The sequence below is a fragment of the Spermophilus citellus genome (genome assembly GCF_964194105.1).
Source record: "Spermophilus citellus genome assembly, chromosome: 7".
In the NCBI taxonomy this organism is placed as follows: domain Eukaryota; kingdom Metazoa; phylum Chordata; class Mammalia; order Rodentia; family Sciuridae; genus Spermophilus; species Spermophilus citellus.
Window position 1 is genome coordinate 101,308,931 of NC_138188.1, and position 25,507 is coordinate 101,334,437.

Below are 25,507 nucleotides of genomic sequence, written 5' to 3' on the forward strand. Positions count from 1 at the left end.
TCAGTTACATTTGGATGCTGTCTTGTAATTTATTAACTTTTCTCCTTTTGTTTTAAAAATGTATTTGTTCTAATCTCCCATATTTCTCTCACCACCAAAATATGCATCCTTTAATTCTTTAAGTATAAGAGGCAAAAGTGTGTGTGTGTGTGTGTGTGTGTGTGTGTGTGTGTGTGTGTGTTGGCTCAGCCAAAAAACTTACAGGAAAGACATCTTGATTCTAAGCATCATACAGTAAGCCCAGAATCAGGTCTTCTACTAGAGCAAATTGCAAAGCAGAGGTAACCAAGTTGATTTTTATTTTCCTTCTCTTCAAAAAGAAGGGATTCTATTGCACATTTAACAGGGCTATTCCTCTGGGCCAACCCCAGCCATGTAGAAACCCACTTGGGATGAGGCCAAGGGTCTGTGCTGTCCATGTTGGAGGATGGCGAACCAGAGTGAGAGGAGAGATTAATCAATCCAAGACAACATCTGTCAGGATATTGAGTTTGGCTCTTGTTATCAGCTGCCTTCACTTCAGGGGCTGTGTAATATTCAATTTGATTATCTTTCACCTGCAAAGAGTAAGTTTCTTCCTTTGCTTAAAAATCAGTACTAGCTGAAGAGGAATCGATCCACTGGAGAAAATGCTGACAAGAAAACACAAAGCAGAAATAGGCCAAGGGGATAAGAAAGGAAGGGAAAGTGAGTTTGGCTTATGTCCTGACCTTATTTTTTTTTTTTTTTTAATCAACTGGCTTGGTTTCCTGTGCCTTTTAGGAAATGAATCTCTTTGTTTCACTTGTCAGTCTTGATTATGATAAATAAATGATGATAGGAGGACAGCACAACTCCTCTGTGTTTCTCTGAAATTCTGTTAGTTTTTAAAAAAAAATTTAAAGTGTTTTTCTGTGCCTGTGTCAGTGTCCGTGTCCAGGTCCTGTAGGTCTTGTGAATTTCCTGCTGGAAGGATCCCAGAAAGGGCCTGCCCCACTTCCATATATTGAAAAGGAAAATTTTATATTCTAGAGAAACAGAGGTGACAGATTCTAGTGGCTTTCATAACCTACACTTCCTTGAGTTAGCATCCTTTAATTCTTGAATGATGAAAATTGTCAACTTCTGCCATCTTTAGAGCATTTATTTCATAAATATGTTTGTTCTCTCTCTTTCCTTACACTGTTATCTAGATTTCTAATTAATTATTTTCCTACTCGACCATAGTGAATTCAATGTATTTTTATATTTTATGCCATTTATGTTTATTTTAAGGTACCACTCTTTCATCTCCTACTTTGAAAAACTTCCCAATCTCATCTTTGGCACTATGTCACTCATGAGACATCTGAGTCACCAAGCAGAAAAGATTTATTAGATGTTTCAATGTTTTCCTAGATTCGGCAGGACCAGTCACCCAATTCATCACATTTTCCTCACCCTGAATTCCCCTTTTTCTTAATTCTCAATCATGTGCAAGGTTAAAACATCAGGGGATCTCTAACGCTTCACTCTTGTTATGCTAAGCCACCCAGCCAAAAATTCTTGCTGACCATTTCTTTAGAATTCTTCTCATGTCTTCTTACTTATTTTTAGTACCACACTTCAACTCTAGCTTGATGTCAACAAATGCATATTACAGAAGAAGCTTCTAGATGTTGCCTCTGCTGCCAGTCTTCTATCACTTTAAAACTCTCATTGGCCACAGCTATATCAGTGTGAACTACTGAATCATCTTGCCTGATGAAATTAAATTCAAACATCAATGTGGGTATTCAAGATGGCTCACAACTAATCCTTGTTTATATTTCCAGTTATAACTATTTGATTTCCTCATCCAGGTGAAATGAACCTTATCTTAAAAATCACTTGAACTTTCCCAAGTGTACTCTTTTGCTCACACCCACATGCATATTATCATCATCCATATCAACTCATTCCCAGTTTCCTGAATTTTCTACATACATTTATGTGCTTTTCCTTTACATATTTTCTTTCCTCTTCTCAAAACATCTGTCATTCTTTATAACTAACATGAATAAAACCTTACCAAAATGTTATGAATTGATATTTAATGTCTCCTTTTCTAGAAGTAGTCCCTTTTGTCTCTCATTCTGTGTGGTGACTCACATTCTCCAAAAGCTTTCTTCTACTGTAGCATTATAGCTGGACATACACTAATGGATAAATGAAACTATACTGTCTGGGTTCCCTACTTTTCTATTCTTGCCACATCTATACAAAATCAATTCATGCTCCTTCAAGAGTCTTCATTTGAAGTCATCTCTGATCCTCTCAGTTAATAATTTCTCTTTTTTTTTAATTCCCAAAATGATATACAATACATAATATGTTGTTTTTATTTGGATATCCTAATAATTAAATAATTTCCTGTGTTTCTAGAAAGTTTAGGAATAAATAGGTTATTAAAAATTTTAAATCATACTGGTTGTAGAATTATTTAAATTTTCTTTTTTAGAAAATGAGTGGTCTGGGTGTTGGGTTTAAAGGGTAGTACCAGCAACCCAGGAGAAGAGAAAGGTAAGACAGAATGGGTAAAGATTTAAAGCATGACAATGAGGAAGATCTAATAGGAATTTATTTGGAGATAAAGTAATAATCTCAAAAAAGAAAAGCCAAAAAAGGAAAAAATACTGGAAAATGATATTGGCCAAATTATATTGTGTGCATGCACAGATAGGTACCAACACAAATCCCACCATAAAAAAAAAATGGGGAAAAACAGCAGAAACAGGCAACAATTTACCACAAGGAAGCCCAGGTGTGATAATTTGATTATTTTGTAACACAGAGATGGGTATATCCCCTAGTATGCATTCACTTATATAGGCCATATAAAAAATTATAGCAAAGTATTTTGGACATAAGATCAAATCACTAGTAATATATTTATCATATTCTTTTATGAAATTAACTCTCATAGGTCAGTTTCTTTTGGCTTAGAAAATTCTAACATTGTTTCATTTTTCTCTTATATATCAAAAAGCAGTACTATTCCTACTCTTTGTATGGTAAGGCTGAGTCTTATTTGCACATTAAAAACTTTTCAAAGCAGAAAAAGGCTTCAGAGCTATCTGTGCCTAGTACAGAGCTGCTCATCCTAAGCAGATACTCAGTGAAAAGAACATGCTGTTTACCTTTTAGAAAGCCACACAGAAACCATAAATGAGCACTATAAATACCCAACATCAGATGGCAATGACTGATCCAAGGTTATACTAATAGATTTCAGCTTTTATCAGCTCTTGTTCCCTCCTGAATTGGAGCAGTTTAGAAATAGGAAATAGTGTAAGGTACCAAAGAAATTCTTTAGGGAAAGTATAGTCTTTTAACAAGTGGTACAGGACTAATGGGATATCCACTTTTGAAAAATATAAATTTAGAATCTACCTCATAGCATACACAGAAATTAATGAGAAATAAATCATAGATTCAAATATAATAGCTAATACTAAAAATTTTAGAAAAAAAATTTACGAGCAAATATTTATAACATTTTATTGGGTGAAGAGTTGTTAGATTACAAAAAAAGCACAATTCATGAAAGAAAATTTGATAAGTTAAACTTCATTTCTAAAACTAAAAACTTTCATACTTCATAAGTAAATGAGAAGAGGTTGGGAGTATAGCTCAGAGGTAGAAATCTTGTCTAGCATGTGCAAAGCCCTTAATTTGATGCCCAGAACCACAAAAAAGAAAAAGAAAATAAATGAAAAGATGAGTTATATATTAAAAGGCATGCAAAATACATAAAGAATTCTTGCAATTCAATAAGAGACAAGCATTACAATCAAAAAGAAGTAAAATATTTTAATAACATGTTGCCAAAAAGTTAAACAAATTACTGATGAGCACAAGAAAAGATATTCAGCCATCAGGAATTAGATAAGTATGCCAGATGTGGTGGTGCATACCTGTAATCCCAATAGCTCAGGAGGCTGAGGCAAGAGAATTATAAGTTCAAAGCCAGCCTCAACAACTTAGCTACACCCTGTCTCAAAAAAAAAAAAAAAAAAAAAAAATAGTAATTAAAAAATAAAAACTGAGAATGTGGCTCAGTGGGTTCAATCCTTGGTATCAAAAAAAAAAAAGGAATTAGCTAATTATAAACTAAAATCACAATGAAAATGGCTATACCAAAAGAAGACAGACAATAGTAAGTGTTGACAAAAAAAAAGGTATTAAGAAAGTAAAACTGTCATGTTTTGTTAGTGGGAGTGCAAAAATGGTGTAAATAGTTTGGGAAAGAATGTAGTAATTTCTTAAAGATAAATTTATGATCCAATCCCAAGTATCTACTAAAGACAAAGAAAAATACATGTTTATGCAAAGTACTGAACACAAATACCCATAGCAACTTGGTTCATAATGAACACAGGGTGAAAATAATTCACATATTCAGTAACTGGTGGATAGTTAAACATAATATGACATGTATATAAAATGGAATACTATTCATCCTAAAAGGAAACAAACTGCTGATGCATGTCATGGTATGGATGGACCTGAAAAATATTACACTAAATGAAAGAAGCCAGATGCAAAAGACCACATATTCTATGGTATCATTTGTTTGAAATATCTGGGAAATGCAGATATATAGAAAAAGAAAGCCAACTGATGGTTGGCCTGGGTCAGGGATAGAATCAGGATTTTACTGAAAATGAGCACAGGGATATCTGGGGGCTGATGGAAATGTTCTAAAACTAGAGTATGATTATGGTTGCACAACAGTATGTATTTTATAGTAATCATTGATATAAATATTTATGGGATGAATTTTATGATATATGTTATACATCATTAAAATTGCTAAAATAAATGGTGCTAATAAACTTGCATAGGTCCAGCTGTAGTATCACCCCTTTAGAGTCCTTTCCTGCATAATTTACCCAAAGTGATGCCTTGGTAGTTTTTATTATTATATCCTATTTAGTTCTAATTTTATCACTGTCCACAAGCTGTAACTACTTTATTTTGTATTGACACATGTTTACTGTATTTTTCCCTAATTAGAATGTAGGTCCCAGGAGAATCATTACTTTATTTCTTTCATTTAACATTTTATTTCCACAACTTAACACAGTGCCTGGCACAAAAGCATGCTCAGCAGCCATTTGCCAAATGCATGAAAAAATAAATAAATGAATGGTTAGATAAATGCCTGAGTAAATGCATGTGTCATATTTGCTAAACAAATTAGTTTCATGTACCTTTAGAAGAAACAGGACATAAGCTTCCATTTTGACAGGGAAAGAAAGAAAAAAAAATCCATAACAGAAGGAAATGGTATTTCCTCATGATCAGGAAAGTGGAATCCCTTTCCCAGATCAGGCAACTGAGAATTTTATTCCCAAAGAGGGTAAATTGCCAGAACTGAACACAGCCAACTTCCACCTCTCATTTTCTTTAACCATCCCATTAACAAAGTTGTTTTCTCTAGGGTCTAGATCCAATTAAGAGCAAGGGCAGCCAAGAGGAGAACACAGAGTGAAGCAATGGTAAAGACGTTTGCACACATTCCTCTAGGGGATAGAGAGAGCTTTATTGACATTCCTACCCCTCCTCCTCCTCCCCCCTCCACCCCCCACCTCTTAAACTCCTTTGCAGAAGGCATCAGGACAAAGAAGCACCCAGCATTCAGCTCAGGAGCAGAAAATAAATACACTGGGAATACTCCATGGTCCCTGGCTGTATACAAAGCAGTAATTCAGCAGACAAACTGCAGCCTCCAGGAGAACAGAGAGCTGCACTGAGCACAGCACCAGAGTGAAAGCAAGACAGCCAGAGCCAGAGAGAGGGACTGTCCACACAGGCTTTCCCTTCTCTGCTGCCTCCCACAACAACAGCTTAAATGCATCGATAAGTATAAGAGAAAAGGGGAAGAGGGTATGGGCAGCTCAACAATTCTGCACAAAGGGAAGAAGAATAAATATAGCAGAATCACAAAGAAAACAATTGGGATAAACACATAATTCAAAAGGGGGAAAGGAAGAGAAAAATAAGCAATGTCCTTTAATAGTTAGTGCAGAAAGAATCAGAGTATATCTCATTCTTGTCTTATGGTCCTTTCACTTCAATTATCTGGTTAAAAATTCTGAGCTTTATTTCCAGTGCAGGATAATGGCATGTTCCCCTTTCCTTCTTCACTAAGGTCTGGTGAAAACTAATTAAGCAATGTATGTGACTTGTCTTTAGAATTTTAGAGTGGTAGGTAAACAAAATGCTTTTTTTTTTTTTTTTTTTTGAAGGGGCTGTACATTGTTGGTGCTGAATAAACATTAAATCTCACTCAACTTTTGAGGCTCAGCAAAGGAGAAGAATTTGTAGTTCACTGGGGAAAGATTTAAATTTCACTCTAGCATTCCTAAGCTAATGACAAAACATTACTAATTTTCCATAGGTGTACTTTCTTCAAAGGGCAACTATGGGTTGAAAAGAAATCATAAAAAGCTCTAGTAGAAAGCTGAATATTTTGTAATATTCAGGTCATAGGACAATGCAGAGTAGAACACAGTGGTACATGGATAAAGACTGGAATTCAGATAAGTTTAGGATAGAAAAACATAAAGAACATTTCTAAGTTTTACATAGATACTCAGGCTTACATGGAGCCACAGAGAAGTTACTATGGATTAAATATCCATACCATGCTATTTATCCAGTAAAATCGACAGAATCTAGTAAGTCAAATGCCTTAGTAAGGGTTTTGGAAAGCCAAGCTTTCCATTCTTTTGATTGATGGAGCTTTGAATGCCACAAATAAGGCTGGGTGCCAGGATAACACTCTGCATATTAGGAAAACTTTGGGTAGTATGCCATATTATTATAATTTCATTTCTTCTGTATGCAGACTTCTATTTTTCCTTCCTTTCAACTAGATTAAATACTGTAAATCACAACTTTATTGATAGGAAGGAGGTATCTGCATTACTCTTGAAAATGTCATCCCCAAGAAGCCAACTTCAACAATGAAAAAGAAGAGTGGTTTCCACAAAGCCAAATAAATTGCCTACTGGAGGAGGGGGGTGCTGAGCTTTTAGCCCTGGTGGTGACTCTCAATGTCTAAGTCACAAAGCTTTTGACAAGTCTTCAACTCTATGAATGCGATTATCACCCAAAATCAGTATGAACAGAATTTTAAAATAAGTGTTTGCCTTTGATATTTTCTTTGACCATACAAGTTTTCCACCGTATAAATACTTAAGGAAAAAATAGATGTTCTATTATCATCTCTTATCTTTGGCCATATATGATCCATAGAAAAGAAGACAGCAACAAATAGACTTCATTCTGTACTTTGCATCAGAAGAAAATATTAAGCATCTACCCACTGTCTAGCCTGGGCTCAAGCGATATGTGGGGCATGAAAGATATGGACTCAGTGGAAATAGAACTGATCTGAAGAGGTCTCCACCAGGGCTAGTTGTGAGACCCCAGGAAAATCATTGACTTTCCCTGGAGTTTTATTTCCTCCTCTCTAAATGTAGAGAACGTGTTATACTTGCATGAGTCTATCAATACAAGTATTGATGGAGAGGTTCCTCAGATCAAGGTACTAAGTATTCTCTAGCCTTCCCTGAGTCTATGATGTAGGGAGTTTGCAATCTTGCTGAGGATAGAGAGCTAAATGGCAGGAAATTGTAAGCTAAAAACACTGCCTCATCCATAATTAAATGAATCAGAGAGGGAAATAATAAAACAAAGATGGAATAATTAAAGAGAAATATAGGCTTAGGTTGAGTAAAATTTAGGTAAAAGGAGGAAGAAAAAGTAACCACACACCTTGAAGGAAAACAAAACCTTAATATACACAAAGGGGAAGATGAGCATGGACAAAAAGAAAGGATAAAGCTGACACAGTAATGTAATCTGTAGTCCCAGTTACTCATAAGGCTGAGGCAGGAGGATCTCTCCAGCCCAGTTCCAGCCTGGCCAACGTATTGAGACACTGTCTGTACAAAAAAAAAAAAAAAAAAAAAAAAAACAGAGAGAGGATGAGTAATACAGAAAGACCTTCTCAAATTGTTAGAGCTCTGAAATTGAGACTGATATGACATAGACTGGAGGACAATTTTAGTTTATTGAGCAAGGAAAAGACTTACTGAAAACCCATCTGAAGAAATATCCAAAATGTAGTGAAAATCTAAAAGGCTAGACTATATACTCTATTGTAGTCACTGCTCATTGCCAGTACTCAGCCTTGAGTCTAGTAAAAAGTAAGAACTCAATATATGAAAAGACTGAAGTTAGTAATACTGTCATGCACTGATGAAGATTTGGAATAGTGATAGCAGTGGGAATAGAGAAGCCTCATTACTTAGAGACAGCCCATTAAATTTACCAAGAATAAGGAAAAGTAAAAGCAAAATAATAGTAATAATAAAACCCTAACAATACTGCAGCACAATTGGGAAAAAAAATTCTGAAATGTGAATACATCTTCTGTGACTGCCTGTGTCTTCTCTCTGTGGCCATCATCTTTCTTTGTTTCCAAACTGTGGAACAACGCAGTGCTGTGAACTGCACAGTGAGGCTGTATCTCATGATAATGAAATTCAGACTACTTTGGGAGCCAAAGTAGTCTACAGTAAGATGAGGTGTCATTACTATTAGTTACCTTCGTTTAGGTAAAAAAGTGCACCAAGGAACTTGAAAGCAAAGGTTTCCTGGAGTTTTTAATAGTAGCATGCAACCTGAGATTGGTTTATTCTGTTTATTTTGTCCTCTTTTTTATTGAAATATCTGCCTTCCTATCTATTTTCTGTCCCCATTAAGGTTACAACCCTTAAGACTCAGCTCATTGAAAATGTCCACAGTAACACATTGACCCACAGTAATTTTTGAATAGCCATCTGAACCACAATTAGGAGCATTCTAAAAAAAAAAAAATGTTATTTAGTTTTTCATTTAGTTCCTTGAGGGACTAGAACAAGAATGGTTCTAGGCTGCTTGTGGACCCTGAAATTTATATAGTGCAGAGTCTTTCTTTTAAAAAATGTAAAATGATAAATTAAAAATGACATTTCCAGAGATAAAGCTTTGGAATGGACCATGCAAGTAATGAGCCCCAAGAGTGAAGCTTGAGTTATAAATCTACTGATGTTGAACATAGATTTAATCCCCACAGTGTCCAATACAGGATCACACATACCAACTGCCCATGTTGAACCCCTTCCCTTGGCAATTTTTTCTAAATCCATGGTCTATAAACTATTCTATAATAGGAAAACAGTTGATACTAGCTTGTAACTCAGCTTTTTCTGAACCTCAGTTCGCAAGTTTCATGTTAATGGTCAACTCTGCTACAACACCTAATGGGACTTCAAATTCCATTCAGCCACTTAATTTTACTTTGCAAACCTACTATTGTGTTTCATATCCTTTTTAATTGTTGTTCTCTGTTTTTCACACATTTGTACCTTCATTCATACTTTATCTTATGACTGAAGATTCTTCCTCACTCTATAGCACTTTCTCATCTTTCTCACCTCCTATTCATCCTATTCATCTAGATTGTATACAAACTTCTTTTTATGGTACCAGTGATTGAACCCAGGGGCACTTAATCACTGAGCCACATCCGCAGCCCTTTTTTTGTATTGTATTTAGAGACAGTGTCTTGCTGAGTTGCTTAGGGCCTCACTAAGTTTGCTGAGGCTGGCTTTGAACTTGACATCTTTCTGCCTCAGTTTCCTGAACAGCTGGATGATAGGCGTTCACCACTGCACAGAACTAATCTGCAAACTTTTTGATTAAGATCTTTTGTCATAAAACCCATTTTCCAACCTCTTTATAATTAAAGAAATTTCTAATTTTTTCCAAAGACTACCATATTTAGAAAAATTTTAATGAATTTTTCTTTATAATAGAGATTGTTTTTACACAAATTTGAAGAAACTAATTAATTTATATTTGAGATACGTAATGTCTATAATACTTTGAGTTTGTATGAAAGTTTGACATCTTTACAATAATTCTAGAATTCCCCAGGAGGCAGTGGCTTGAGAACTGACTACCTTTTCTTTTGAGACTAAAATTCAATGAAATTCAGACTTTAGTTTTAAAGAATTAACTCTGATTGATTTAGGACAATGTTCTTAGGATTCCCTGTCATATTTTAATAGGCCCAATTTTAATTTTAATATCCCCAGATATTCTACTAGGAAATTATGATGTTCTTGGGAACAGTCTCAGCTTTGCACAGGTGACCCACTTTGAAATGGGTGCATTTGTGTTTTACTGAAATCCTGACACCCGATCCTTCCTTAATCTGCTTGTCTCTATCTTTTCATTCTTCTTTTAAATCTCCACTTTTGTTTATTTGAACTTTGAGTTTTTTTCAAAACTATTTCCCCAAATGCCACTTTGTGCACTTTAAAGTCCCCTGGTTCCACAGACAAAGCCATGCCTCAGTGCTTCTTTCACTGTAAACACTACTAAGGGATGAAGAAAAGCAATTAGCTGAGTGCCTGTCAGTGCGACAGGAAAGAAATGATTCCATACTCTGATGATTGCTGTTTATAAGTTTTTAACAGTTGCACTTTTAGATAAATAAGTCATTTTACAAAAAGAGACAACATAAGGAAATGTGCATATAAAAAGTAAGCAAGAAAAAACGACCATGTTGGTGAAAGAACTGAGTTAAGTAGGAGGTGGAGCCATGGTTACTACTATGGATGCTGTTGGTTGCTTGACCTCATATTTAGTACCAGTAGAGATTATTCAGATTATAAAAATAGAAAATCAGAAATTCAATTTCTTTTGCTTTATCACCTGTGAGGTTGCACTTGATACTAAGAATAAAAGAATGATACAGTGAAAGTACTCGAAGTACTCCTTTGTTCAGGAACAGCAGATTAACCCATGGCAAATAGTCTAGCAACACCGCAACTGCATTCCCTTTCTACTGGAAACCTTCTCTGTTGACAGTGTGGAATCACCACAGGGAAGGGTTATATCACAGAGCGGGTAGATGGCTGACTGCTCTCAGGATCCAGGAGGAGCCAAGATTGCAGAGGTTCAAGAGCTGGGATATCTGAGTCTTCAGGGTAGGAGGGGAGCTGATGAAAAACACAGATTTGGAGGTCGCAGCCCATCTTACTCTTTGGAAAAGTAAAGGGTCCAAGCCATATTGACTAAGAGATTGACAAAGGGTACATATTTGAGGGGTAAGTTGGAAATCCCATTTCCATAATTTCTGAATTCAGATAACATCAAAATATTCTATTGGAGATGTCATATCCAGTACCATCTAGAACTTTGGGGTGGACATCAGGCAAAGTTGTATTAACATGTGTGACAAGGTAACAGAGGTCATTAGAAAGGACAGATGAGGTTACCATTTGACCTGAATGATCTTATCCATGTTTATGCAATAGGCTGACAATAACTTTCTAAGATCATACTTGTTTTAATATTGCTCTACTCAGTAAGATGAAAGTCTAAATAAACCTTCAATTATAATGAATATAGATCCTGAATTTGAAATGTTTGCAGATTCTCTGGTGGGAAGAAAATAATAGACCTGTAAATATTAAAACTGAAAGTTATTAAAGAACATATTTCCAAATAAAATTCTTCATAAGCAATTAAAATTGCAAGGGAATGCCAATGAAAATTAAAAATAAATAAGTACAAAATAAACTAGAGTGGAATTTTAGAATATCAGAATTGTAGAATATTGAGTGCTAGCAGAGATGTTTAAAATCACCCATTTCAACTTTCTACTAAATAAAAGTTCTTTTTTTAAAAATAATAAAAATACTTCCTAAATGTGGTCACTTGGCCTCTGCTCAAATACAAAATGATTATAAAATTATTTCCTCACAAGGAAAAACCCATTTCATTAGGTGAAGAGAAACTTCAAGGAAACATTCAGGGGGAAAACAAAACAAAACAAAACAAACAAACAAAAAACACCTCTACCCCAAGATTACAAGTGTTAGTCCACATTCTTAGAATGACCTTCTGAAGTGAGAGGGTAAATATCAGGATTATCTTTTCCATTTTATAAAAAGACCCAGAGGTCCAACAGGGGTATGTGATTAATCTGTGTTTACAAAGCCAGTACTTGGTAGATGTAATCCTTAGAACTGGATCTTGTGGATTAAAAGCTCTGCTATTTTCATTATGTATTTTGTTTAATTTTCTTCTCTCTTTCCTTCCTCCCCACTCCCTGCAGTGCTGGGGATGGAACCCAGGACCACGAACAAGCTAGGCAAGTCTCTACCACTAAGCTATATCCCAGCTTTCGTTATATCATTGTAATGGCAATTCTTGAAGTCATTCATTCTCATTTATTTATTCAACTAAATTATGTTCTATTTAAATTATAAAGTATTATAAATTATTTTTCTGACTTTTGTTTTTATTTTTTAATAAGATGCACTATAATTTGGCATTCACACAAATAAACTTCGTTTTTAGCAGAGCTACAACTGGCCTCCTGTAGTTTTCATGCATATTTATTTTTAAAAAACTGTCAACAAACACCTTAGTACTCCCCTTATCTTTATGTCGTACATATTATTGAAAGTTTGCTCCCTATGTTTTTACCCAAATATTGAACATAGTCCAAGACAGACAGAATTACCTACAACTATCCATCAGTATTTCTTTGGCATGACCGATCAACTGAGGAAAAAAAATAGTATACTACTTCATTTTGGACACATAATCTGTTCATAAATCTACCAGAAGAAGATGGTTGAAATACAGATACTCAAAGCAAATGGCATTTCCCTGATTCACCAATTTGGAATTTAATGTGTTCATTTTAAGGTAACCTATTGACCATATTATGCTTTATTCTGGGGGAATCCCAGGTTGGCTTATAGTGATCATGCCTCCTTTTCAAAATCTGATACATTCCCCTACTTAGGTTTGTTTTTTTTCTTGTCTTCTTTCTTTCTGATTGATTTAATATTAATCCCATTTCCCTTTTTATTTATAACTAGGACAATGTTTTAGGTCACGAATATTGTGAAACTGTTTCTGTTTTCAACTGGTTTTCAAATGTTAGCAATAATCTTTCTACACTTACGTTCTTAAATTATTTTAATGCCCTAGATATAATGTTTGTGGGGCTCAGAACTGAACCTATTTAAATTATTCTAATAATTTCTTCATTATTCCTTGGACTTTTATTATTAAAAAGATATAGTAACATAATTTTATTATTCTACTTGCAAAAAAATAAAAATTAAAATTCTTTCTCTTAAATACAAAAGACTTGAGCAAATATGTTTGTTAACAGGTTACTGTATCTCTTTGTAACTTAGAAAAAAAACATTCAGTCTTAACTTGAGATTAAAAAAATACAAGGAATTAAAGTTACATTGAATTAATTATAAGTTATTTCTCCTTTAGCTAATATAGCATTATTATCTGTCCTATATGAGCAAATAGGAGGAAAAAAATGTAGAAGATTGTATTTTACTCTTTGAGAACTATAAAGTAGCTTGGATATAATAAAAAGAAAAAAAAATTAAATTTTATTTCCCTTACAAAATAAATTTAACAATTTGCATAATGATTAATTAAAAATAAAACATTAATCAAAACAAATTAAGACAGCCATTATGTGCGATATTTCTTATATATTGTTCACATCCTTGATGACCTGAAAAATTTGGTTTTATGCAATAAACATCCCATCATTGGTGCATCAATTTACTTAGGTTCCTATTAAAGTGTGCTGTAATCCAAGTTCACAATGATGTTCACATCCATATTTTGTGTATGTAAATTTTATGCATATATAAAAAGCACACTTATGGTTTTACTTTTATATGTAATTATAAATATATGCAGGCATAAATTAAAAATAAGGATCTTGTGTTCAAACACATCCACACAATATAGCTCAAGCATATTCATGACAGATTGTTTACACATCCTAACAGATTCTGTATAAATACACACTCTCATTTTTAAAAAGAAGTAGATTTTGAAATCTGTTTTATTTTTATGCAACAATTAGGCAATAGTCTTAGAACATTTTCATGTTTCTCATACTAGGACATTTATAAATTTAAGATTTTATTATTTTTTAAAAATTTGACTAAATTATCATCATTGACAACATCTTGTATTTTTTTCTTCTAATAAACTTGACTATATTAAAAATCATAATGCTACTTCTCCAGACTAACATCATTAAGAGGCAAATAAGAATCACTTTGGAGTTGAAATAATGGAAGCTAACTTTACACAGTTAATGGTTTGTACAAAACCAAAGCTTAAAGTCCTGGATGCTCAGACTAAGGGTATGTGTAATCTAGTACACATAGGCAGCTCATTATTGTGGTGATGATCCATTCATCATTAGAGCCACAAAAGACATATAGAAGAGCAGAGGTCAAAAAGAGTGAATGAAAAATCCATTCATTTGCTAAATTAATGATTCAGCCATATTAACATCTGATTTTAAGATATGTTCATACATATCTTATACATATACATATCCTTATCACACCAGAAGTGACAACAATCTTCATTTATCTGAAGACAAAGATCAGGCACAAATTAGCCACCATATGTGGCTCAAACTTCATAAGAAGAGCTCTGATGTATGCATGTTAGGGTGAAGTATGATTAAAGACACACATAAAAAACAGAAGTCAGGAAAACTATTATTTTTCCCAGTCAGTGTTTTCACACACAGGTACATTTATGACTGAGTATTGACTGCATCATTTTTATTCTTTTTAATCTTCTGTTGCTAACAGAGAAGTGTGGGAAATAGCAGCACGACTAAAGCACAACTTTAGAAAGGATATAATTAACTTTAGACAATATACAGAGGTTTAATATAGAAATGCATTACCAGTATATTACAATAAAACAAATATAATGCATTATTGTATGGGATGCTGTGCTGAATTCTTCCTCAGTGTTATAGTCTTTTCCTCTGACCTCGAATAAATAATGTCCTTCTGCATTATGCTAAGACATACAGAAGGGAATTCGGGATTATTACAAAGTCCACTGTACATTCAGGTTTCAATTTCTCCAGGCATGAGTAATGAGCTCTAAACTGCAAAACCCAGGTTGGCATCATTATGCAGTATGAGTAATTACTTTTAGTAAAAAGTGCGTGAGTGATATGTACCTCACCTCATTTCACAAGAAAGTAGAATGGATGGCAGTGAATATACCTGTTGCACATAATCCTGCTACCTTAAGTAACCCCTGGTCCCCAATTTAGTCCCTGAAAGTGCTTGGCCACCACTAGAGGGAGAAAGCCCTTGCAGCTCAGCTCAGAGCTGCCTGGATGATGAGCAGCTCTTCACAGACTGTGGATCTACTTAATTCCAGGGCCACTGGGTGACTTTGTTCTATCAGAAGCTGCAATTCTATCAGGAAAAGGGACACACTTTGGGTCTCTTCCTCTGAAGCTCTAAGATTTCCTCCCAATACCCCCATATTTTAATAACAATAGTTTTCCCTTTGCATTTCAAGAAAACTATGCTTGAAGAGAGAAGCAGATAGGAATTGTTGAAGGTGTTCCTGACCAAATCCTGTTATCCACTCCCCAATGATCAGAGAACAATTGACCTCTGGTTTTACTAAGCTACCCTCCTCCATTGATCATCCACAATTCATCTAGTGGTAATTGACTTCACTACCAAAATGTCTTCCTTCAGACTGTCCCCTTATGTTTTGACTTTTATAAATCAAGATCTAGTAGGCTTGATTGATGGTGTGGCCACCCCTCTCTGTTCAATTCAGTAGGCAAATATTTATTTGAGTATCTACATATACTAAGCTAAATTCTGTGAAAAAAAAAAGTAAAGTAAATGTGACATCTGTATTTGAGGCAAGATACAATGAGCAAAATGTATTTTTAAAGTAGAGTAAATGCTAATTGCAAGGTAGAAAGAGAAGCTATCAGTGATAATAAATAGGGCACTGATTGAGTCTGGTAGAATTAGGGAGGATTTTCTGAATAAGATAGCACCACTATTGAACCTTGAGGAGGTACAAGTAGGTAACTTGGTAAGGAAGTATGAAAGGGTAGTAGGGTAGAGGGAAGAGGGGAAGCTCCAAGGGTAGGAAGGAGCACTGTGTATGTGCACAGTTCCCACAACCCTGTTTGTGATCAGAGACTACAGATGGCTCTGGATTGGTGAGAGCAGTGAGGTAAGAGGTTATACAGAGTTATCTGACCTAGGGTCCCTCATCAGGGACCTGTGAAGGGTCTGGTGACACTTTTAGACTAATATCAGAAAACAATTGTCCTGGGATAGTCAAGAGATGAATTCAGGCTCCCAATTTGGCCAACCACATAGAATCTGGAAGTTTTAAGTAGATTGAAGATGTTTGTAACTCAGTAAATTTAACTGTCAGAGAGAAAAAAAAAAAATGGCTTCAGTTGTTACTTCATTTCTTAACTTTGTTTCTGTCTTCTCCCCATAGGGCTGAACTAGATTTTGTGATCCTGAACTTTACCAGTGAAAGACATTTTTTTTTATTCTTTCTTTTTGACTGTGTTCTGTTTTGTCTGGTACTGGGATTGAACCCAGGAATACTATACTACTGAGATACATCCATGGACCTTTGTATTTTGAGACAGGGTCTTGCTAAGTTGCTGAGGCTAGCCTTGATCTTGTCATCCTCCTACCTCTGGCTCAGATTACATATGTGTGCCACCACACAATAAGAGTTGTAAAAGGTAGACCTCCGTGCTATGAAATTCACTTTTATGTTACTCCCTGTTACTAAAGGTTTTAAACAGGGCTTCAGTTCTATGGAGTGGGGCCCCTTCTTTTACACCTTGACCAAGTTACCTGTCTTGGTAATCTGTAGGACCTCTTCCTACTCAAATCAGCATTTGTCCCCAAAATACTACTCCTTCTCTGAAATCAAGACTTGTGACTTGTGAGTCTTTATAACCAGCTGACAGACCTCCCTGTGATCCTAGCCTATCTCCCTTTGGCTCACTGGAACTTGCTGATTTGTTATTTTACCCTTCCTGTGCTTTGCCTTTCTCTTGGTAAATCATGTTGAGCCTTTCCAGTCTACTTCTCACCAGGTAAAGCTTCAAGAGATGGTGTTTTGAGTGCCACACCAGAAATCCCAGGTTCCTGCTGCAGTGTTCATCATATGGTGTCTTCACCACCCAGCAACCAAAGCTAGATCCTGTTTCCTGTTCCTCCCAGTTTACCAACAATTATCCCATTTTTAGCCCAAACTAAAATGTGTATAAATTCAGAAAAATACATTTGGATCTGTCAAAGGATTTTAACTAAGGAGTTTATGATTATTACAGTGTGTACAGCATCCCTGGAAGCTGTTCAAAGGACAGCCTACCTACCAACTAAAAGCCAAGACCTTGATCCTCCTGCAGCTGTCCTTGTCAGAAAGCAGTATAGTTTTGTTGGAGTTTAGGAACACAACTGAAGTCATTAAGATAAAGGGCTTGAAATCAAGAAAGGCTGATGAACAGGCAGAGGTACCAGAAGCAAGGAGGAAGGGGAGTTTTTTAAAAGTAGGGTGGGGGAGTTGTTTAGATTATGGGTCTTGCCAAATACAGAAATAGCTGTGGGAATATAAACCAGAGGAGGAGACTGGAAGAAAGAAAATTCACTTCATCTAGACAGATAGGGATCATATCAAAGATGGACATTTTCCAAAAACCTCTGGGACTAGCCCTAGATGTATGATTCTCTATAAGTCAATGCAGATTCAATTTGCAGAAATGAGATAAAGGAGAGAGCAAAGGAAGAAAGAAGAGAGAAGGAAAGGGGAGAATAGGGTAGAGGAAGGAAGAGAAGACAGGGATGGACATTTTAGCAGAATTTGGGGTATAATAAAAAAAATGACATATCATGAGATAAAAATGAAAACCACAAAGATAATCTCCTTTATACTGTGGAATAAGAATTACAAGACATTAATTCCAGTTCTCAAATAGTAACTCGAGTTTTTGAGCAACCAACTAAATTTATGTCTTCTCAGTTAAATTACTTTAAAATGATTAGGTAGACTTCCTAATCTCCAAGGTCTTTCCTACTTGAAACTTCTATGTGTTTTTCTGGCAGCAATTAACATAGTCTGAAGTAAAGGGTTTTATTTTCTGGAGGTCAATCACACATTAACTTGAGATTATGTTTTGATTGCAGGCGACTACAAAAGAGTGTTCACTTCACTCCTAATAAGAAATGCAACTGTATTCTAATATACTTGCCACTTTAAAGGATTTGAAATGAAATAGTTAAAACATTTTGGAGCAAATGACCAGCGTGGGCCATAGAAAGAAGAATAAAAATCATTTTACTAAATTTTCTAAAAGTTATTTCTTATGGTAAATATAAATAATAATACTTTTTAAAAGAGGTTATATATTATGCTATTATACAGTTTGTAAAACACTTTGGTATACCTTATCCCATTTGATCATAAAAACCGCTTTGTTGCAAGCCAAATAGAGGCCCCGTTTTCCTCCTTTTATAGATTAAAAGAGTTCATGCCTTTAAGTCTTGATCTTCTGGCTTCTTATTGAGCATTCACAACTTATTACATCCTTCATGAAAAGTCTTGACCTAGATGCAAAGACTTGTCTATAAATTCTACCTGAAAATTGATCATCATGTAAAGGTGAGTTGACTTCTACAACTGTAATTATTTTCCAAATTATATATTTATGTACATGCAAACATAAGGGCATAGAATTTAGCCTGTTCAAATAAGTTAACGTGGAAGACATTTTCCTTGTATATTATCTTTTGCCTCCCTTACATATAGTACAAAAAAGGAAAATAACAAAACCAACCAACCTAGAACTAACTCCTTAGTGTTTTACCTAATCAAGAAAAGTAAGAGAACAGAGTTCAACAGTTTTTTTAAAAGTCAAGCTTTAATGCTATTGCAGTAGATACTGTGTAAATCAGATCCATATTAAAGTCACCACATTTCCCATGACAATGTAGTGATGACATCATGTGGTAAATAAATGGATCTATGGCAGTCTCTTTCCTTTCTTTCCTCTTTCTCAATTGAGTTTGGATGGACCTCTTTGGCTTTTGACATATTTCTCAAACAATACAACAAGACCTTACATTTTTATTGCATTTATATTAAGTGTTGTCCTGAGTATTTTATAAGAGATTTCTCACACAGTAATGTGCTCCCTTCTGTGTATATCTCAGAACCTTTAAATTAAGAAGCAAGAACCAGGTCATCCCCCAAACTAATGAAATGAGAATTTCTGAGAGTAAGAAATATGCAGCTTCTCTACTTTAAAAAGTTCTCCAGTCAACAGTAACATATTGCCATGGCTATGAACCACCTACAGTCATGGTTCTCCAACTAGAAAGTGTTCATGAACCACTTGAGGATCTTGTTACAATGCAGATGCTGATATGCTGATTTTGGGATAGATTGAGATTAACAATGGACTGTGTGATACTTAGGATGCCCATCTGTGGACCACGCTTAAAAATAGCCGAAGTCAATAGCTCAAGTCAGTGTTTCTTGAATTGTGGCTGTAGCAACAGCATCTCCTGAGAATATGTTTAGAAAAAAGCAAATTTCCAGACCCTTCTAGAGACCTACTGCATCAGAAGCACTGCAGATGGGACCCAGAGTGTGTTTAAACAAGGCTTCCGTGTAATTTAGACAACACACTCAAGTATGAGAAACACTGGCCTTAAAAAAGAGTTTCCTAAAATCTAAACAACTAGCTACATATGGATGGAAAACCACTGATACTTTCTGCTTATGTAGCACTTTGCATTTCAACAAACTTTTTTACTTTACCTCTTATTATCTTTGTAAAACAACTCTGTAGAGTAACTAAAATAGATAGTTTCAGCATTTTGTAAATGAAACTGCAGCTCAGAATAATTCAGGGATTTGCTCAAAGTCATAGCACACAAGGATAGATCCAAATTTAGAGCCTAGGTCTTGTGAATCTTGCAAACTTACAGGGAAAACATTCAGCAAAGAAGAGGGCACATAGCTATATACCACATAGCCATGGCTAAAGGAGAGGTATCTCTCAAGCTCAGGTAATGACAGGGAGGAGGCAAGCATAGGTAACTTCCTATCAGGTGAGTCACAGCTGTTTGCATTTGGAGTTCTCAAGCCACAGCAAAATGCATTAATCCTTTTAGGCCTGAGTTTGCTGTTATGTGGAATCAGCTTTGAGAAACACAATGCTCAGCCCTCACCCACAGACTCCATGGCTGAGTCATTGCCTCTGGTTGTTTCCTCCATATTTCTACAAACAAGTCATCAAAAGTCAAATGAGACAAAACACCAAAGCCACCTTTACTAGGTACAGTGTTTATGTATACATACTTACACATTCCATACTTATGGAAACGTAAATAATCACAATTTGCATTTATCCCAGGAGATTTGTCTTCTATTGTTTCCTGGGACATAATGACAATAAGTGATCTAATTCACAGGCCCATAAACATTCTTTAAGAAAATGTATATAAAATGCCATATTCCTAGATGATAAATACTATGTTATACCCCATTATTTACTACATGTATTCATTACAGGATTTTATAGGCAATGGATGATCCTTAAAATATCAGTGATGACCAGTAAATTTTGTTTAGCTCTAGTGATTTAGCTACAGAAAAAGAAAATTTCATAATTGTTGCACTCTTGCCCTGTAGACACACAAAGTTTGTTTTCAAATGCTAAACTATAAGTAGTAGAAAAATAATATATTGTGTCAGGAGTTTGTATGAATATTGATACATTTTTAGTAAATGTAGGCATTCCATTCTATGATGCCTTATAGAAAAGAAACCATTTTTCCCTTGAAGTTTGCACAGAATCTTCACATTTAACTATCAAATGATTACATCCTTTTTGGTTGTTCATTCTTTGCCCCCCTCACTATAGAAACAAATAGGAAGCAAAGATCTAGAATTTGAAAAAAACTTAAAAAAACCCAAAACTATATTTTCTAGGCATATTTACTTTTAAAATGTTAAAATCATAAAAAAATATTTTAATACCCAGAAAACATTAAACAGAGTCCAATTTGTGAAACAAAAATCTCAATACCTCAAATTTAGAATATTTAAAATCACAATATTGTGAAATCCTTGCATTTTTTTTTCATATGTGCACTTATGCTCTATGTCCAGATATGTATGTATATGTGATATTTACAAACTACACTTTTGAACAGATGTTTGATAATATAATGCATTATGTGACTAGCATGTTCCTTGGGATCAAGTATTTCATGATTATCTTTTTAGACATATGGTGCTGATATTGAAAACAAGACCAGAGGGATTATTAAAAATAAAACTTAAAGTGAGGTTTGGAACACTTCCTATTTCCTTTTAAGTTAAACTTATCAAGAGAACTATGTGGTTTCAATCCATAGAGATTAAGCAGGAGCCAAGTCTTTTGGGGTGCCTGTACACAAGGCAAGAGGCTTGGAAGGACCAGTGTTAGAAATTCACACAGTAACTGATGAACACCTTTGCTTGAGGGGGTGGCAGTGAGGTATATGTGCTTCGTTTAGAAAAATACCTAGGCTGCATCATGAGTAAAGACCTGTGGATAAATGTGTTGGGCACTTTTCTATGAAATATTAATGTAGACACTGGTTCATTCCATCTAGGAATGAGTCCTAGGTACGGCTGCTGCTTCTACTGGTCTGTGGATAACACTTTGACTATTTATTGTTGGGTAGGAGTTAGTATTGTTTTCATTAGCTCTTTATAAAAGTTATCTTAAAGATCTGGAATATCAACTAAGAAACCATCAGGTTAGCTGTGCATACATAACTATCGACCCTTCTTTTTTCCCCCTCAAGTTTTGTCACCATAATTCTATAATCCTTTTTTGTCACCATAATTCTATAATCCTTTTTTTCCTCAAAAAGAAATTACAGAGCAAGATGGCAAGACAAATAATACATACTCTCCTATCACGATGCACAATTATTAATGTAATTATGGTTATATAAAAATGAGCATGCATTTCCTAAAGAATACTTGTTTCATGGAAGTAAGGCACTGAAGGTAAATGTTTGAAGACAAGTTGGCCAAACTTCTGTCACTGGACCACCAGAATTACAAACCTCCTTTGTCTTCTGTTGCCATTGTACATTATTCAGGGCCACAGTCTCACTGAGAGAGGATTTTTTTTGCCTCTCCTTGGCATTTCACTTTCTCAGTGCCAAACATCTACTGTGGCTTCCAAATGAATCAAGTTCTCCTTCCTCTCCTCCCCTGGAAACTCATACTCCCAGCAAAATGTCACAAATAAAGTGGAAGCATGCCCTTCCCAGCCTAGACTTGTAAACAGAAAGCAAGAACACCATTCTTCAGCAGGAAACTGACCCACAAAGCTTACTGGATCCAGTTAAAGAGATTGAGAAGAAGGTCAGCTAAAAAAAAAAAAAAAAAAAAAAAAGAACTCTCTTTATCTTCTGATAGAGCTCCACCAACCCAAAAATAAAGCCTTGTCTAAAGCAAAGGAAATTAAAAACAGAGAATGTTAGGGGAGACCTGGGAAGGTGATGGATTCTCACAGGTGACTTATTTGCATGCTCTGTTTATCTTCTCTTTGCCTAGGACTAACTGGTTCTGTTTTTATTCTCATTTCTCTCAACCCTCACTTCCACACTATAATACATACTAAAGTGTAATGTTTTTTAAAATTTCATATCTTTGGGGCCATAGACATAAAGAACTTCTGTATCATATATAGATATTTGTGTAGTGAGACTACATCTTCTAGATTTAAATTTCAATACCTTTTTTCTTTTGAATTATCATTTAGATATTTATCTAACTCTAAGATAACTATAGCTTAAGATACAATGATGGTACTTAGAAAGTCCTTACAAAGTTCACCAACACTCAAAAAGTTGTACATTTAAGGTATTCACTTTTCTCACATTCAATCTTGAAACATGAAAAAAAAATTCCTAGATATAGCATAAATTTATGTAGAATTCTTCACTAATAAAGGGTTAATGATGTTAGGGAATATGGATATTAGGAGTTGAGAGGGCATGCTTGTGTGCTTGCAAAAACATTTTCTGCATTATGTCCCTCCAATCTCTTTGCAAACAGATGAATTACTCTATAAATCTTATTGCTCCATGTGGATAAATCATACATGCAGGTTTACCAGGATGGAGAGTTACATGGGAAAATCTGCTTTGGATAGTAGGATCTTTGGGATTCATAATCACCCAATACTCAGAAAGTGAAGAAAGGAGTGCTTACACATTAGCATTTTCTTACTTTTTATAATCTGGAACAACACATATATAGACAACACACACACACACACACACACACACACACACACACACACCATTTTCTCCTCTAACAAGGCTAGAGATCCCAAAGCAGGTGACTCTGTGACAGCCAACCAAATTTATTTCTGAGAAAAGAAAAGAAAACTTTGCTGCTGTAGGCAGCTCTGCCACAGAACTGCTCCCTTATGCCCCAGGGTTTATGCACTATCAGCTCCTTGCACACAGATTAGAGGTTTATTTTCTATCACACACTGTTTTTTATTGCCACAACCAGCAACATTAGCTAGATAGATAGACCGACAGTGGGTCATTTTATTTGGAAGAAATGGGATTTTAAAAGATCTCAAAGGAGAGCATTTTCTTTCTGTTTTCTTTCTCTTTTCTTCATTTTTCCCCCTTTAAAAAAATATTATCTGCTAGAAATTCAAGTAAAGCTGGAAAAGCAAGGGTGGAGGGGGAAGAGATAAGAGAAACACAGGAAAAGCTGTTTGGAGCTTTTTAGAAATAGAATAAAGATGAGGTGCCATTTGAGTCTCTCTAGCTCACTGTCCCTTATAGGGGTCAAACTCCCCAGGACTTGGGACTATTCCTTTCCAAATTTCAATCTCAAATTATATTTCAGAGTTTGGCAGAGCTATACAAAGATAAGAGTTTTTAAGTCAATAATCATTTTGATTATGCCAGGTTAATTCTCTCACAACCTCTAGGCTTAACACTTCTATTCTTAAATGCCAGCAATTGGGCATACTATTATTTTTTCTTCTCCTCATTCTTGTGGTGATTTCTATCCACAGTCCAAAAAAGGCTCAGTAACCAACCAAAGTTCTAAGATTGATTGTTTTTTTTTCCCCTGGATGTCAATTAGAAGATCTTTACAGAAAGTCTTCTATCAGAACTACTGCTGGCAGAGTGAAAGCCTGGATGTACAACACACACACACACACACACACACACACACACACACTCATGGGAGAAGCAAGGAGAATGCAGTACCATGTACCACTCTTTTAGAGCCATAATTCAACAACTCTTCTTTCTGGATTAAGAAACGTCAACAAAACTCTAGAGGGCAAAGCATGAGCAATTAACAAAAACAGTAATACTGCTGGAATTCCACGAATTCCATAGGTGAAGTTAGGCTTCCTTGATCAGAGGAACAACATCCAAAGAACCAAACATTTCACCAGCACCATTGGCTCTTGACAGGGACCAGAATTCCTTTGAATGTTGTTGGCAGTCGACTACCAGTCAGTGAAAGGGATACACACACACACACACACACACACACTCCGGAGCCTGCAGCATCGGAACGAACACACACACACACACACACACACACACACACACACACACACACAGAAGCGCGCGGGAGAAAAGTTGCCCGAAAGCCCTACCTGAGGATGGCCGTGTCCCCCTGCCTCACGGTGATGTTGTCCGTGCCTCGGTTAAAATCCACGCTGCGAACGGGCAGTCCTGTGGGAAGAAGGCAGAGCAATCTCAGTAGGACCAGCGGCAACTGTTTCCGATCAGGCTGAACTCTCCCGACCATGGTGGCCAAGGCGAGGTGCGGGTCCGCGGGGTGCTCCGAGGGTTGTGCGCGCTGCTCGCCGCGGAGAGGGGCTTTACTAACACCGGGCTGTCATCAACCGCCCAGGCAGGTCGGGCTTCTCCAGTTTGTGGTCCCTTCCACTTTGCCACTCTTCACCTCGCTCAGTCTCTTTTCCCTCTAAGTCTTAACAAAGCCCTCATAAAATCCTAGCAGGGGTGAGGGGAAAAGTCCAAGGAACAAAATTTCAACAGAGAGTACAAATGCAAAACCCTCTAGAAAGGATGAGGAGAAGACTGCCAAAGGCAGAGGTGCTTCCCTGGTCTCTCTGTGGTTGGATGCTCCTGTGCCAGCGTCGGAGCTGAGCTCCTTCCCCGTGTAACCCACTTTCCCAGGCCGGCGAGGGAGCCGGCTCCAAGCTGCCAGGGAGTGTAAAGAAACTGCCACGCAGCAGCGGCAGAGGCAGCCCAGAGTCTCTCTCCCCCTCCTCTCTTCCTGTTTCTCCCTCCAGTCCCTGGCTGTCTCTCTATCAGCACCTCCCCCTACCCTGCTGGTTTTCAACAGCCCCTCCACGTCATCCCCTCCTCCCTCCCCTCGGAGTGGCCCCTCGCTTTGCACAACTGCCCCCTTCAGCAGCAGTCAGCCTCAATGAAAGCCCGGTGTGCCTTTAGGTTGTCAGGACAACAGCTCCATCCGAGGA

The 25,507-nt window shown here is 36.1% G+C and overlaps 1 protein-coding gene across 2 annotated transcripts in view; it reads right to left on the reverse strand.

The window, feature by feature from the left end:
• The window catches only part of LSAMP (limbic system associated membrane protein), a 611,879-nt gene extending 586,659 nt beyond the window's left edge, over positions 1-25,220 (reverse strand). The window contains exon 1 of one of the 2 annotated variants that reach the window (XM_081302034.1): positions 24,656-25,220. In XM_081302034.1, the coding sequence (XP_081158160.1) occupies positions 24,656-24,810 (155 nt within the window). In that variant the 5' untranslated portion in view covers positions 24,811-25,220. The remainder of the gene's footprint in view (positions 1-24,655) is intronic. The other variant, XM_081302035.1, reaches the window with a different exon arrangement.
• Between the last annotated feature and the right edge of the window lie 287 nt (positions 25,221-25,507).